This window comes from Salmo salar, chromosome ssa16, assembly GCF_905237065.1.
Source record: "Salmo salar chromosome ssa16, Ssal_v3.1, whole genome shotgun sequence".
Taxonomy (NCBI): domain Eukaryota; kingdom Metazoa; phylum Chordata; class Actinopteri; order Salmoniformes; family Salmonidae; genus Salmo; species Salmo salar.
The window spans coordinates 61,579,664-61,596,511 of record NC_059457.1 but is presented as its reverse complement, the minus strand read 5'-3'; the positions used below and the strand labels follow the sequence as shown (position 1 = coordinate 61,596,511).

Here is a 16,848-nt window from a genome sequence, read left to right as displayed (position 1 = left end):
TGTAGTCTATCACAGTGCCATCTGTTTTGTCACCAAAGCCCCATATACTACCCACCACTATGACCTGTACGCTTTCGTTGGCTGGCCCTCGCTTCATACTCGTCGCCAAACCCACTGGCTCCAGGTCATCTACAAGACCCTGCTAGGTAAAGTTCCCCCTTATCTCAGCTCACTTGTCACCATAGCAGCACCCACCTGTAGCACGCGCTCCAGCAGGTATATCTCTCTGGTCACCCCCAAAGCCAGTTCCTCCTTTGGCCGTCTCTCCTTCCAGTTCTCCGCTGCCAATGACTGGAACGAACTACAAAAATCTCTAAAACTGGAAACACTTGTCTCCCTCACTAACTTTAAGCACCAGCTGTCAGAGCAGCTCACAGATCACTGCACCTGTACATAGCTCGTCTATAATTTAGCCCAAACAACTACCTCTTCCACTATTGTATTTATTTATTTATTTATTTTGCTCCTTTGCACAACATTATTTCTATTTCTACTTTGCACTTTCTTCCACTACAAATCTACCATTCCAGTGTTTTACTTGCTATATTGTATTTACTTTGCCACCATGGCCTTTTTTGCCTTCACCTCCCTTATCTCACCTCATTTGCTCACATTGTATATAGACTTATTTTTCTACTGTATTATTGACTGTATGTTTGTATTACTCCATGTGTAACTCGGTGTTGTTGTATGTGTCAAACTGCTTTGCTTTATCTTGGCCAGGTCGCAATTGTAAATGAGAACTTGTTCTCAACTTGCCTACCTGGTTAAATAATGGTGAAATAAATAAAAAAGAAAGATGAAATAAATAAAATAAAATTCATTGGGGAGACTCTCTCCATGCAGACACACTTACAGATTTTGGTTGTGGCATTTTTGTGGCCGGTTGTTTACTTTGGCACCTTTCAACACCCCTCCTTATCACATTTATGCACGCAAACACTCACTTACACTACTGATTACTGACTACACACACCATTGTTAATTTAGTTTACTTCAGTTAATAAATATATTTTGTTATTCCTTATCTCCACGTTGTCTCCTTTTTTGTTACGAACTTCGAGCCGGTTCGTGAGATGTGCACACAGAGTAGATGTTGAATTTTCTAAAATGTCTATCATTACAGTTTGGTGATAGTGGAAGGACAAAAGGAGATGGCAAAATATGATTTTCAGAGGTAATTTACAAATACTATACACACCCCAACTCCTTTTGTGGACAACATTCCTTCATGCCAGCTGTGTGGTGGCAGTTCTAAGACTCAATGTAGGGGGCTTAGGGATGAAAGAACAAAAACCATATAGTGACTATCAGGTATGTTACAGAAAATACACTGTTCACAAGTCAAAGCATCTACAGCCACAGTTGCATTATCTAACGTTAATGTTGGCTAACCTATCAGACTTATCAAACGCTGATACTTACATTATGGTCAGCACTTGCAAGATCCACTGTCAATAATGGTACAGCATCCGTCTTCAGGATTAGCTTCCTGGCAAGACCTATCGTATGTTCTCCCCAACTGATAAAGCAATTTCACTCAAAATGTACACTGCACATGCGTGACCATATTGTAATTTTCTGTGCAGCCTTTCCACCCAAAATGCAAAGCAGCCACTGCTGTCGGATGTCTTCATTATTCGGGAAATAGTGTAAGTAGCTTTCTAGCTAACAGTCAAACCCCAGATGAAACGTTACCAGTATCTTTGGTCGTACGTTCTGCTTGAGCTTTACGGTTTATAAACAAAGCCAAAGCAAGGCAAAGGTGCACATGTGATAACGGTTTTAAAGCGGTACATATTTTAATTAATTAAGATGATAAGAGGCTGCCATTGGTGTATTACATTTCTGTCTTTATTGCATAAAGCTGGAAGTAAATCCATGGTATTGCCTGCCTCCTGAATCCAATTGTTTGACATGGGGGGAGGGGACCAGTAACTTTATGATCAAACTTGATCAATGTACCAGTTAGTCATTTTTCATTTTTGGGTCACCCTACTTTAAACTGGTTTCAGCCAAATATCATCCAATTTATTGAAAAGTCCGTTAACATCGAGCAATAACAGAGAGAAGCCCTCAAAGCCAAATCAAACCATCAGTGTACAGTGCCCTCTCGTAGTGAAAACAGAGCAGCGAGGAGAGAGGCGAGTAGTACGAGTACATGTTATCTTTAAATGAGGTTTGAAGAGGGGGCAGCTTAGTTAGAAAACACTTCTCGTTGTCTCTTATTTTGAACCATTTGGAGCCCTTTGAGCTGAGCTTTAATTTTTTTGGGGTAAATTATTGTTAATAAAGCACTTTGTCTCTTGAAATAGAATCGAGTTTAATATGTTTTGCTCGGTCCCTCTCATCCGAGGCTGGCTGATATGGTTTGGAAGCAACCTTGGTGCGATTGAGGTTTATTTACAAATATGCACTTACTGACTTTGCATAAAGTGCAAAAGCATGCTGATAAATGGTGTCTTTGGAATATTCTCAGTTAAAATACTATTTATTGTATTTCAATTACTTTCGCATACATTTCGAAGTGAGTATTTGAATGTTTTGTCTTTGAAAATACAAGTAGTTGAATAATGGAATGTATTTGGAAATACACTTGTAAAATATTGGCATGTATTTGAAAATAAATATTTAAAATACAAACGCTTAAATACAAAAGTATTTGAACCCAGGTCTGACATTGAATCAATTCCCATTCAAGTTTTGTGTTGCACCACTACACTGGTGCCCTGTATGAGGATGTCTATGTCACAAATGACACCCTATTCCCTATATAGTGCACTTCAGTGTACCATTTGGGAAACACACAATTATTCTTTAATTCTCCTCACATGGCTCACCAAATGTAGTAAAACCACAACCAAGATAAAAGACAAGATGAAACCGCCTGAATGGCCGACTCCCACATGCATCATCTTTTACCAGGACATGTTTATTTACAGATGATAAAATGACAGGAGGTTTGTTACAGGGTGTTCCACAGGTTACGGCCACGTCGACAGTTTCCACCACCTGCGTAAGCACACTCAGTTTGGGAGTCCAGAGGGGGACAAGAGGGGGGACACAATCCACGGAGCTAGAAACACAGCAGTACTCTCTATGGAGACAGACTGAGACGGAGTCCGAGGGGGAGAGATTTGGGAGAAGGGAACGGGGGAAAAGACTCATATTCAGATATAAAATAACATGTACAAATCTCATGGCCATCAGGCACTGTGCTCCCTATTTACAGTTGTCTTAACAGGCTACAGAGCAACTCCAAGATTGCAGGTAAAGTTTACACATCGTGCTTTGGGGGAGAAAACAAAGCCAGTTTTATGGGGTAAAACCAATGGAGCAAAGAGGGGTAGAGGGGATTCTCAGACACACATGCAGAGCGCTCCAACAAGAGAATTGATGACAGCGATATACATGATAATCCATTTTTAAATTCAGTGTAAGACACACACAGCACACACACGCAGCACACATGGACTTATACTTACATGTACAGGCACGTACACACCCGCGGTATCACACACATTTCAGTGCTCAAATACTGTATGCTGCCTGTGCTAAAACCCTAGTTACCCTAGCAGAGCTAACTGTCAGAGTCCACCTAGCTCTCAAGCAGTGGCAAATACTAAATTATCCAGCATTCACAGCACCACCGTATAATTAACGACAGGGTCATTACAAACTAATGGGCAGCACGACGGTGTCCATCACGTCGACTCTGCAAGGAATAGTCCAGTCTCCAAAGATCATGTGCGCCGCTCCCTCGGCTAATGGCAAACAAGCTTCCCATTACATTTTTATTGAATGGTTTACACTGTTGCCACTGCAGCAAGGGACCAGGGGGACAATGGGCCGTGGGAAAACCAAGGCATGCTATTATCCTTATTACAGCCTCCATTGAAATGCTGTGAAGTGGCCTAAGGGCCCATTGTGTGTGTGTTTTCTTGAGGGTAAAGTGATGAATAGTAAAGACCACTGTCATGTCATCACTGAACTGTCGGACCAGAACTAAAATAAGCGTTTTTTCAGCTGGAGAGCGTTCACACAAGAAAGCCTGTTTTTGCTTTTGAAAAAAGACTCGTCTTTTCGGGGTCTATTTACATGAGAGCTTTGTAAAATATCTTTTTTTTCTTTATCTATTTACATGACAACATTGGATAGAGAAAATGAACAGAAAAGTTATTGGTTTTTGATCATTAATATTGGCATTAAACTAAAATCAGCTATAATGTAAGTGTATCTAAATAGCATGACTGAGATACTGTATGCCCGTGTGTTGGATTCTAGTCTTTAGCAGTTGAGAACAGAACAATTAGACATTCATTGGTTTTCACCTTTAGCCAATGGTGGCCAATGGTGGCACAACTTTCAAATGAAACAAACAATATCGGGCATGACCGTCTTTTCCTTTTTATAGACTACTTTTTTTCCCCAATAACTACTCACAGAACTGTATGACAACCATATTATTTTCACAATTCAATTTCATGTCAACATCAATAGTCTTTTTTCTTGTCTTTCAGAAAAAGGAAAAAAAAAATGTTTTACTGCAAAAAATGAATTGAAATAACATTCAATGTAAAGCAGAGTAACCATGAAATAACACAAAATGGTCTCTGTTGTTTATTGTTGTGTGAGATAACAAGCGCTGTAGCCTGGTTACGGATACACCATGAAGACGTTAACATATACACAGGAAACATTACCTATAACTCTAAGGGCTCGGTACAGATGAATTCTCTGCCAAAAACAGTAGTACTCTATTTTTGACATTATTGGTCATGGCATCACATCAAAACCAGTGCTAAAACACAGCCTTGCACAATCCCCTACAATGAAGTCAGCTCATTGGTCAACAGTGGCAGGTGTAACTATGTTCATATTCTGTTCAAAATATTTAACATTTCCTGACCACACAGACCATGTGTACTGACCATGTAGTCCTCCCAGATGTAACCACCTAGAACCATAATGGATCTTGGGGGATTCTTTCCGACTGGCTAACAAATAGCTGTTATCATCAGAGATTCTTTTCCTGTCATGCTGTCACCTTATGGAAATACATGATACACTAGTAAAATAATGGAGACAGACGGTCTGCATAGTTAACGCAAACGATTTTGATCAAATATGCTGAATATATTTACACAAAAATGGCTCTCACACTTATAACAGCAGACACACACTTCAGTGGAAGCTCTCATTCAGACACACCAAGACGAGTATCACTACAATGTGCAAAGGTACCTTTAGAGTACCTGTTCATTTTTTCATCTTTTTAAAAAGAAAAACCAAACAAAATGGTGGCATAACCAATGAGCAAACTCAACATTCTCTGAGCCGGAAGCTCAAAGAGGAGCGGGCATACTCAGGCATACAGGGGCGAATGTAGCGTAGTACACAAGCATTAGACAGGACAGTCCAGACATCACATCTTAGACCAGAGCCGCAATAGAATACAGACAAGACTGCTGCAGTGAGGGTAGGGTAGCTTACTCTGTAAATGCTACTGTAGGAGATCTTTTTACCAGGCACAGCAGACTTGAGTGGGAGTTGATAGTGGCGATACTTATCTGCGACAGAGAGCTTTAGTGTGTATGTGCATATGTGTTCATGTGTTTATGCATGTGTGTAGGAGTGGGTGTGTTTTCGCAAATGGGGATTGAATAAGAGGGGGAAGGAAAATAAATAAAAGCAACGGATAAGCAACGGCAAAGGCGTAAAAACCAACAACAAAACCAAAGTCAGAGGAAAAAAAAAACAATATTACAATCACTGATCAACACGAAGTGTCCTCGACTGGAGCCATCTTGGATAGAAACAACATAATTGATTAGTCACATATAAACACTTGTTGTTGGGGTCTTCCTCTCTCTTTCTCTCTGGCTTGCTCTCTCTTATTTGTATTTACACACACTTTTCTTTTTCTCTGGGCCCTTACGGACATATATTTTTTTATGTGTTGTGTTTTTTTCTGTGTTTTGATCTCAGGGTAAGATGCTCCGAAATGTTCTCGTTTGCAGCGAGGGGCGAAAGGGCACACACGTTTTATGCTTTACTGTCGTCCTGCTTTGTGTGGATGCTGTTGTCGCTGTGCACTTTGATCTCGATCATGTCGGACTTGAGCGTCTCCTTCCCGTTCTCCTCCTTCAGTGGTAGCTTCCTGTGGGAGAGATAAAGAAGACAGACACGTCTGAGTGAGAGACCTCAGATGAAAGGGTTAATTATAACTACATATTTCACCCAACCCACGTCGCACTCATGACCATGGCTGTTCATTGTTAATTACGGTAACAGTACAGAGAAGACACTCATAAACAATCAATACATAGAAATGTGGAATGTGAAAGGACTTTATCACCCTGTGAAACGTATACATTTTGATATGACATTTAGCTAAATCATTTACATACACACATACAGAGCATGCATCCTTATTGGCAAACTATAAGAGGTGGGATGAGTGGTAGTTTCCATGGCAGCATAGAGTGAGCACGATGGAGAATGATGCATCCATAACATAAGGAGCGGTTCCCTACTGCTACTCAATGCATGTAATACAGTCAAAGTTAGCACTACCTGACTGATTGTCTAATTAATACATTTACTTGATCAATATATTAATATGGTAATTTATAATGTCAACAGTTTCAACAGCCCTCAAATCACTTACTGAACATACAGTACTGTTCAAAAGTGTTTTGTCAGTTAGAAATGTCCTTGTTTTTGAAAGAATAGCATATTTTTTTGTCCATTAAAATAACATCAAATTGATCAGAAATACAGTGTAGACATTGTTAATGTTGTAAATGACTATTGTAGCTGGAAACGGCTGATTTTTAATGGAATATCTACATAGGCATACAGAGGCCCATTATCAGCAACCATCACTCCTGTGTTCCAATGGCATGTTGTGTTAGCTAATCCAAGTTTATTATTTTAAAAGGCTAATTGTTGTTTCTGTGTTCTTTTGCCCATCTTAATCTTACATTTTTATTGGCCAGTCTGAGATATGGCTTTCTCTTTGCAGCTCTGCCTAGAAGGCCAGCATCCGTAGTCGCCTCTTCACTGTTGCCATTGAGACTGGTGTTTTGCGGATACTATTTAATGAAGCTGCAAGTTGAGGACTTGTGAGGCGTCTGTTTCTCAAACTAGACACTCTAATGTACTTGTCCACTTGCTCAGTTGTGCACCGGGGCCTCCCACTCCTCTTTCTGTTCTGGTAGGTCAGCTTGCACTGTTCTGTGAGGGGAGTAGTACACAGCGTTGTACGAAATCTTCAGTTTCTTGGCAATTTCTCGCATGGAATTTCTCAGAACAAGAGTAGACTGACGAGTTTCAGAAGAAAGTTCTTTGTTTCTAGCCATTTTGAGCCTGAAATCGAACCCACAAATGCTGATGCTCCAGATACTCAACTAGTCTGAAGAAGGCCAGTTTAATTGCTTCTTTAATCAGAAACAACAGTTTTCAGCGGTGCTATCATAATTGAAAAACGGGTTTCTAATGATCAATTAGCCTTTTAAAATGATAAACTTGGATTAGCTAACACAACGTGCCATTGGAACACAGGAGTGATGGTTGCTGATAATGGGCCTCTGTATGCCTATGTAGATATTCCATTAATGACTACACTATATTTCTGATCAATTTGATGTTATTTTAATGGACAAAAAATGTGCTTTTCTTCCAAAAACAAGGACATTTCTAAGTGACCCTAAACTTTTGAATGGTAGTGTACATAAGAAATACACAAACAAAAAATTATGTAACTTAAACAATCCTTAATCTATAACATCGGAAATACAACCAAGAACAATCTACACCTGATTCATTTACAATACTCATACAAGCTCAGTCGATTAAAGACAACATTACAACTATCAAATCCAGTAGCGTTCAACGATCCCATCGGCAAGGTACACCCTTGTGTGGAAGAGGCCTGTTATAAAATGGACTAAACCTTGACTTTGGCCCCTGGCTGTTGAACCATATACTGTAGAAGGCTCTTCACTGACTGGATACGGTTGCGGCCTGAATTCACCATACTCTTTCATACTAAAGCACATTTCCACCACTATATGTCCAGTCCACTACTACAACCTATAACCATGTCCATAAATTATATCAGTTTAGTGAGTACAAGGGCAACACCATTAGCCAAGACCTAGAACACACACTAAAACACCAACTCATTATGCTTCTTGTCAACTTCAGCTAAAGTGCCATTTTCTACTAATATGGCTGCATATTTGGGTTAGGGTGGGGTTACATTATGCTGCATTTAGGCGAGGGACGCAAAAAACATCATACCAGTAAGCATTGCTGGACATGAACGCAAGAAAGAGTGGGATGGCAAAAGCAAGCCAGCACGCTCATATGCGCTGCTATGGTGATTTCAGTAAACAATCACTGTAAATCAACATCCGGTAGAAAACAACACTACGGCAAAAGTTGAAATATTTGAACTCTGGGGGCAAGTCCCTTCTACCGTGGCAACTGATGGCATTCACCGCCTGCCTCAATGGCATTTACCGTCGTGCTGTCATTGAAAACAATGACATCCGGATTGCCGTCAACCTCGTACCATCTAAATGCAGCATTAGGGTGGACAGGGCCTTAGAATCCTAGTGGTTCTGGTTCCTTACTCTGGCTCTGTGAGAGGTGTAGTCTCGTTGGGTTCGTGCACTGGGCTCCCATCGTGGTTAGTTATTCTCTCCTCTTCCGTTCTCATCTCAACGATAGGATCCTTGGACCCATCGCCCCTACACACAAACACACACAGGCAGGAGCATGCACATGCGTGCACACACAGTTACACACACACACAAACTTCAGCAAATCCATTTGTTACACAAAGCAGACAGAAGCAGCGAGCGCTTTCCTGTTCTCATCTCTCCTTCTCTTGTATGATATCTCCAGCGGCCATGTCTCCATGCAACCTTGTATACTTAACCCTCACACAGAATGCTGAGGAGATATCTCAGTGTGCCTGCCTGTAATCTAACAGAGCCTCCAAGTGACACCAAAGCACAGTGGGGAAGCCTCTCTCGTTCCCTCGCTTGCTCTTTCCAACGACAATGTTAATCGCGCCAATAAGGCTATCCACACCAGTGCTTTGGGGCTTGCTGACAATCCAAAGGGATTGAATTGGGCTGAGTCGGGGGAACCTGGCTGGCCCTGGGTTCAACCACTTCCTATATCAGGGGTTTGGGGTGTTAAGCACCACAGTATGTCAGTAGTGACTCTGAGGGGGCTGATGTCCTATAATAAGCCTGAAAAATCCATAATGCCAGGCATACACTACTCAAATTTTTTTGCCACAAATTCATCACGTTTTTGCCGTCCCATACAAATTTCCATGATCGTGGTGAAATTTTATGAACTAGGGCTAGGATTAGTACGTTGGGACTCACGAAGTTTGAGCGTGTCAAGGACACACCAATGATGGCTGTTCCGTTCTCCAGACCCCTGTCGGTTGTCTGAGAATTTTCTGACATTTTGGTCGTACATCTTGTAGTATGTGCAGTACTACGATGCGATTGGGCAAGGACTGCTGACAATAGCCAATGAGTACTCAGCATGTGAGACCAACAATGATGGCGAAGAAGAAAGCAACAGCAACACACACATGGAAGATAGATTGGTGGAGCTGTGGCGAGAACGCAATGCCTTTTCAATGGGCAAGTTCATTTTACATGGCCTGGTGGCCTGGATGAGCGGAGTTCCATTGGTCCTTAAGTGAAATCTCCACCCACCCGGGGCACCAATATTACATCTGCATCCTACCATGATAGAAACCAAAAAGATTATTTCATATTATCATTTTTATTTCATATTAAGTCCATATTCTGCTCCTCTGTCTCTTTTTTAATGTTTCTGCACATAATAATGTGCACACTAATAAACCAGCTCACTGTTTGCGTGTCAGAATTGTTTTCCTACGACAACCGAGAAACTCAGGATAAGATCAACTAGGGAATCATTGTGTAATGTGAGCAACCTGGGGTTGAGTATGGACAGAATTAAATATTTGGGACAAGGAAATTGGCGCACGTCCAAGTTGTTAAGATTTTAGAAGCGTGTAGTGTATGCCTAGCATAAGGTTCATTCCTCAAGCAGTCTGAGAAGGCCAAATATAAACATCTAAAGACAATTGACAAGTACCATCCACATTAAAGCGCCTTGCGGGCCGCCTTTGGCCTACAGGCTTGTAGTTTGAGACCCCTGCTTTAAACACAAGGGAGAAACGAGTCCAAGTCCCCTAAACAGCATGTAGGAAGCACATATAAACCATGCTTTTTACGAAGCAAAAGCGCATTGCTCAAGTCCCACCAGACCTTACATATCCAATTATAACCTATAACATAAGACAACACTCCTAAGCCAAAGATGACTCAATTACTATTTCCTCCAAGATGCAGAACTATTCTTACAAACCTAAAAAAACATGGTCAGTTACTTTGCCACCATATTTTCCTTCTAGTGAAAAGTGTGCAAATGCTTTAAATGCTAAACAATAATTAAGTATAGGAGATTACTTGTACATTTATCTCTGTAGAAGACATAAATGGGTTAATCAATCATGTTGGGTGTTCATAGTTATTCATAGTAATATTAGGTCCCCAAATGCATTTCTCTCTATTTTAATATGTGTTAATTTGTTTTTATAATGCTGTGCTTGTTTATTTCGTTTTTTAAGCACTTTGAGATTATTTCTTTGTACTGAAAAGCACTATACAGTATAAATTAAATAAATGATTCTGATTATGACTTATCTCTGTTTGTATAGAAACACAATGTGAATCTATTAAAAAGGACAAACCGTTTATTAACACCTTTTCCACATAAGCACGTCCTTGCTCAATACAACATTAATTATGGCAGGCAAAAACACATCAAATATGCAACTAAATAATTATAGATTGTTAATGTACATTTGCATGCATAGTCACCTAAAAATGCTGAAAGCATGCATTCCTGAAATCAATTAATAGTTAATTAGCCAGTGAATTAAAGTTATTTTAATTTAATCAAATATTTTAGTGATAATTGGATTCTTTGAGAAATATAAAGTGGGCCGCTATTGTGCAGGAAGGAGTGGGAAATAATAACAAATACGGGCTGGTTGTTGTCCCTTTTCCTCTGCCCTTGTTCAACCACCCTGCAGATCTGAGACTTTTGAGTTGGTGTAAGCAGTAGCTCTAGCTATTTTCTTCTATTTTGCTTACACTGATTTTAATCAGATCTAGCGAGGCTGCAAGTAAGGGAACAACGTTTTGGAATGAAATGCTGCCCAAAGCAAACTGGTAAAACACGCTGTATGCTTCCCGTCATAGACATGACCAGCACAACCATACACAAATTACGAATCACAACCCTACACAAGTCAACTCCATCAGAATCTAATGTTACTATACATACGGTATCATCTCTTTCCATTCACCACTTACTGTCATGAGTAGGTGGACCATTTACATGTAAGTGTCTTACATAATCCTACAGAACATTCAACACATCTCTAAGACTTAGAATCCCATTTTAGCACCACTTAGGCACCGTAGTGGATCTGAATTTGCATCTTAAACTTAAAGCATCTCCTACTTTCCATTAATCCAAATCCCTCAGATGTGTAGAAAGGCCTTAGTCAGAGGCAGTCTGCAGTCTCAGCAGGAAGATACAGTGGCTTGCGAAAGTATTCACCCCCCTTGGAATTTTTCCTATTTATTTGCCTTACAACCTGGAATTAAAATAGATTTTGGGATTAAATCATCTGATTTACACAACATGCCTAACACTTTGAAGATGCACAATATTTTTTCTTGTGAAACAAACAAGAAATAACACAAAAAAACTGAAAACTTGAGCGTGCATAACTATTCACCCCCTCAAAGTCAGTACTTTGTAGAGCCACCTTTTGCAGCAATTACAACTGCAAGTTTCTTGGGGTATGTATCTATAAGCTTGGCACATCTAGCCACTGGGATTTTTGTCCATTCTTCAAGGCAAAACTGCTCCGCTGGTGTACAGCAATCTCTAAATCATACCACAGATTCTCATTTGGATTGAGGACTGGACTTTGACTAGGCCATTCCAAGACATTTAAATGTTTCCCCTTAAACCACCCACATGTTGCTTTAGCAGTATGCTTATGGTCATTGTCCCTGCCGATGAAAAACATCCCCACAGGGAAGCATGGTGGTGGCAACATCATGCTGTGGGGATGTTTTTGGTGTTCTCGGGGTGATGAGGTATTTTTCCTTGATTGCCAAAAAGCTCAATTTTAGTCTCATCTGTCCAAAGTACCTTCTTCCAAATGTTTGGGGAGTCTCCCACATGCTTTTTGGTGAACACCAAACGTGTTTGCTTATTTTTGTCTTGAAGCAATGGTTTCTTTCTGGCCACTCTTCCGTAAAGCCCAGCTCTGTGGAGTGTACGGCTTAAAGTGGTCCTATGGACAGATACTCCAATCTCCGCTGTGGAGCTTTGCAGCTCCTTCAGGGTTATCTTTGGTCTCTTTGTTGCCTCTCTGATTAATGCCCACCTTGGCTGGTCCATGAGTTTTGGTGGGCGGCCCTCTCTTGGCAGGTTTGTTGTGGTATTATATTCTTTCCATTTTTTAATAATGAATTTAATGGTGCTCCGTGGGATGTTCAAAGTTTTGGATATTTTTTTATAAACCAACCCTGATCTGTACTTCTCCACATCTTTGTCCCTGACATGTTTGGAGAGCTCCTTGGTCTTCATGGTGCCACTTGTTAGGTGGTGCCCCTTGCTTAGTGGTGTTGCAGACTCTGGGGCCTCTCAATCCAATTGAGAATCTGTGGTATGACTTAAAGATTGCTGTACACCAGCGGAACCCATCCAACTTGAAGGAGCTAGAGCAGTTTTGCCTTGAAGAATGGGCAAAAATCCCATTGGCTAGATGTGCCTAGCTTACAGAAACATACCCCACGAACTTGCAGCTGTAATTGCTGCAAAAGGTGGCTCTACAAAGTATGGACTTTGGGGGGGTGAATATTTATGCACGCTCAAGTTTTCAAGTTTTTTTTGTCTTATTTCTTGTTTGTTTCACAAGAAAAAATACTTTGCATCTTCAAAGTGGTAGGCATTTTGTGTAAATCAAATGATACAACCCCCCCAAAAATCAATTTCAATTCCAGGTTGTAAGGCAACAAAATAGGAAATATACCAAGGGGGAGAATACTTTCGCAAGTCACTGTATATACTGAGATCATGTGACACTTAGATTGCACACAAGTGGACTTTATTTAACTAATTATGTGAATTATGAAGTTAGTTGGTTGCATACAAATGCAACCACCACTTTTCCATTCTACATTTTTTTTTTTTTTTTTAAACAAGTTATATTTTAAATTTCACTTCACCAATTTGGACTATTTTGTGTATGTCCATTACATGAAATCACCAAAAAATCTATTTAAATTACAGGTTGTAATACAACAAAATAGGAAAAACATCAAGGGGGATGAACACTTTTGCAAGGTACTGTATCACCCACCCACCGACCAGACAGTCACATGCACGCACGCACGCATGCACACACACAAACAAACACACACACACTGTAGACTCCATTACACCTCCTTGTAACTCAGCACAATGTCAGTCTAGCTACACGCTGCCTTGTTAGGCTCTTCCCTTCCTTTGCGTTGGCTGAGAGACAGCACGTAGGCACACTGACAACTCTCCCACACTATCCATCTTTCTCCCTCTGTCCCTCTCTCCTCTTTCACTCTCTTTATCTCTCGCTCTCCCTAACCCCTCTCTCTCTTTCCATCTTTCCCAAGCTCTATCACTCTTTCCATCCATTCTGCTGTGCTAGAGTCATCAGTCCTATCTTGCATTTATTAATTATTCATGCTGTTTCAAATTAAACTCCAGTTCCATGGAATGAAAGTGGAGGTAAATAGTAATAGCTGTGGTTTTGTAACGGCATGCTCAGTGAATCCTGAACACAGATAAGCACACACTGTAACCTAGATTTAGACACTCCGTACAAACACATAGCCTTGTATCCCCCCTCTTTCACATATACAGATTTTTTCACGTACATATGTATGTGCACACACGCCACAAACGCTGCTTACAAGCAAGCTTACAAGCAAAAATTAAAGCAGGAAGCACCAGTGACTAGATCAATAAAAAAGTGGTCAGATGAAGCAGATCCTAAGCTACAGGACTGTTTTGCTAGCACAGACTGGAATATGTTCCGGGATTCCGATGGCATTGAGGAGTAACCCACATCAGTCATTGGCTTCATCATTAAGTGCATCGGTGACTTCGTCCCCACAGTGACCGTACGCACATACCCCAACCAGAAGCCATTGATTACAGGGAGCATCCACACTGAGCTAAAGGCTAGAGCTGCCGCTTTCAAGGAGCGGGACTCTAACCTGGAAGCTTATAAGAAATCCCGCTATGCCATCCGAAGAACCATCAAACAGGCAAAGCGTCAATACAGGACTAAGATTGAATTGTACTACACCGCCTCTGATGCTCGTCGGATGTGGCAGGGCTTGCAAACCATTACAGACTAGGAAGGAAGCACAGCCGAGAGCTGTCCAGTGACACAAGCCTACCAGACAAGCTAAACTACTTCTATGCTCGCTTCGAGGCAAATAACACTGAAACATGCATGAGAGCACTAGCTGTTCTGGAAAACAGTGTGGTCACGCTCTCCGCAGCCAATGTGAGTAAGACCTTTAAACGGGTCAACATTCAAAAGGCCGCAGGTCCGGACAGATTACCAGGACGTGTACTGTGAGCATGCACTGACCAACTGGCAAGTGTTTTCACCGACATTTTCAACCTCTCCCTGTCCGAGTCTGTAATACCAACATGTTTCAAGCAGACCAACATAGTGCCTGTGCCCAAGAACACTAAGGTAACCTGCTGAAATGACTACCAACCCGTAGCACTCATGTCTGCAGCCATGAAGTGCTTTGAAAGGCTGGTCATGGCTTACATCAACACCGTTATCCCAGAAACACTAGACCCACTCCAATTTGCATAACGCCCCAACAGATCCACAGATGATGCAATCTCTATTGCTCTCTACACTGTCCTTTCCGACCTGAACAAAAGGAACACTTATGTGAGAATACTATTCATTGACTACAGCTCAGAGTTCAACACCATAGCGCCCTCAAAGCATATCAATAAGCTAAGGACCCTGGGACTAAACACCTCCCTCTGCAACTGGATCCTGGACTTCCTGACGGGCCGCCCACAGGTGGTGAGGGTAGGTAATAACTCATCTGTTATGCTGATCCTCAACATAGGGGTCCCTCAGGGCTGTTCACTCAGTCCCCTCTTGTGTCCTCCCTGTTCACTCATGACTGCACAGCCAGGCACGACTCCAACACCATCATTAAATTTGCCGATGACACAACAGTGGTAGGCCTGATCACCGACAACGACGAGACAGCTTATAGGGAGGAGGTCAGAGACCTGGCCGTGTGGTGCCAGGACAACAACCTCTCCCACAATCTGATCAAGACAAAGCAGATGATTGTGGACTACAGAAAAAAGAGGACCGAGCACGCTCCCATTCTCATCGACGGGGCTGCAGTGGAGCAGGTTGAGAGCTTCAAGTTCCTTGGTGTCCACATCACCAACAAACTAACATGGTCCAAGCACACCAGGACAGCCGTGAAGAGGGCATAACAAAACGCATTCCCCCTCAGGAGACTGAAAAGATTTTGCATGGGTCCTCAGATCCTCAAAAGGTTCTACAGCTGCACCATTGAGAGCATCCTGAATTGCTGCATCACTGCCTGGTATGGCAACTGCTTGGCCTCCGACCGCAAGGCACTACAGAGGGTAGTGTGAACGGCCCAGTACATCACTAGGGCCAAGCTTCCTGCCATCCAGGACCTCTACACCAGGTGTTGTCAGAGGACGGCCCTAAAAATTGTCAAAGACTCCAGCCACCCTAGTCATAGACTGTTCTCTCTGCTACCGCACGGCAAGCGGTACCGGAACGCCAAGTCTAGGTCCAAGAGGCTTCTTAACAGCTTCTACCCCCAAGCCATAAGACTCATGAACATCTAGTCAAATGGCTACCCAGACTATTTGCATTGCTCCCCCCTTCTTTACACACCTGCTACTCTCTGTTGTCATCTATGCATAGTCACTTTAATAACTATCTACATGTACCTCAACTAACCGGTGCCTCCGCACATTTACTCTGTGTCGGTACCCCCGTTTATAGTCTCGCTGTTGTTATTTTACTGCTGCACTGTAATTACTTGTTACTTTTATCTCTTATTCTTATCCGTATATTTTTTAAACTGCATTGTTGGTTAGGGGCTCGTAAGTAAGCATTTCACTGTAAGGTCAACACCTGTTATATTCGGCGCATGTGACTAATACAATTTGATTTGACACACATGCACGAACATGCAAACACCAACACGTGCGTGCATACACACCAAACATACCACATACAAGTTCACATGAAAAACAAACTGTGCCAAGTATATTTCTGCATAATGAAGAGTGAGCATTAAGTGATTTACATATTTTGACAGTAGGGAGTGTCCGGGTGAGATATAAACTGCCTTTGCGTGCGTCTCAATAGTCTAAATTGGCTTACTTTCCATCATCTGCAATTATATGTAAAGTTTGGACAGGTGAAAATAAATATGTCAGAAACAAAATGGAGGATTAACTTTCACCTATACAATTCTTCCAGATCAGAATGTATGAGGGAAAAGGTAGTAGAAAGAATTGAGATACACTCTGAGTGAGTGAGGGAGCGAGGGAGTGAGTGAGTAAGCAAGTGAGTGAGTGAGCAGGTGAACAATCACTTGCGACTAACTGCCTGAC

At 41.6% G+C, this 16,848-nt stretch overlaps 1 protein-coding gene across 4 annotated transcripts in view; it reads right to left on the bottom strand.

The window, feature by feature from the left end:
- Nucleotides 1-2,900: 2,900 nt before the first annotated feature.
- Nucleotides 2,901-16,848, bottom strand: part of LOC106574338 (neural cell adhesion molecule 2) — a 491,639-nt gene continuing 477,691 nt past the window's right edge. For 2 of the 4 annotated variants that reach the window (XM_014150199.2, XM_014150197.2), the window contains exons 16-17: nt 8,643-8,759; nt 2,901-6,160 (exon numbers count right to left, since the gene is read on the bottom strand). In XM_014150199.2, the coding sequence (XP_014005674.1) occupies nt 6,046-6,160; nt 8,643-8,759 (232 nt within the window). In that variant the 3' untranslated portion in view covers nt 2,901-6,045. The remainder of the gene's footprint in view (nt 6,161-8,642; nt 8,760-16,848) is intronic. The other 2 variants (XM_045697543.1, XM_014150200.2) reach the window with 1 other exon arrangement.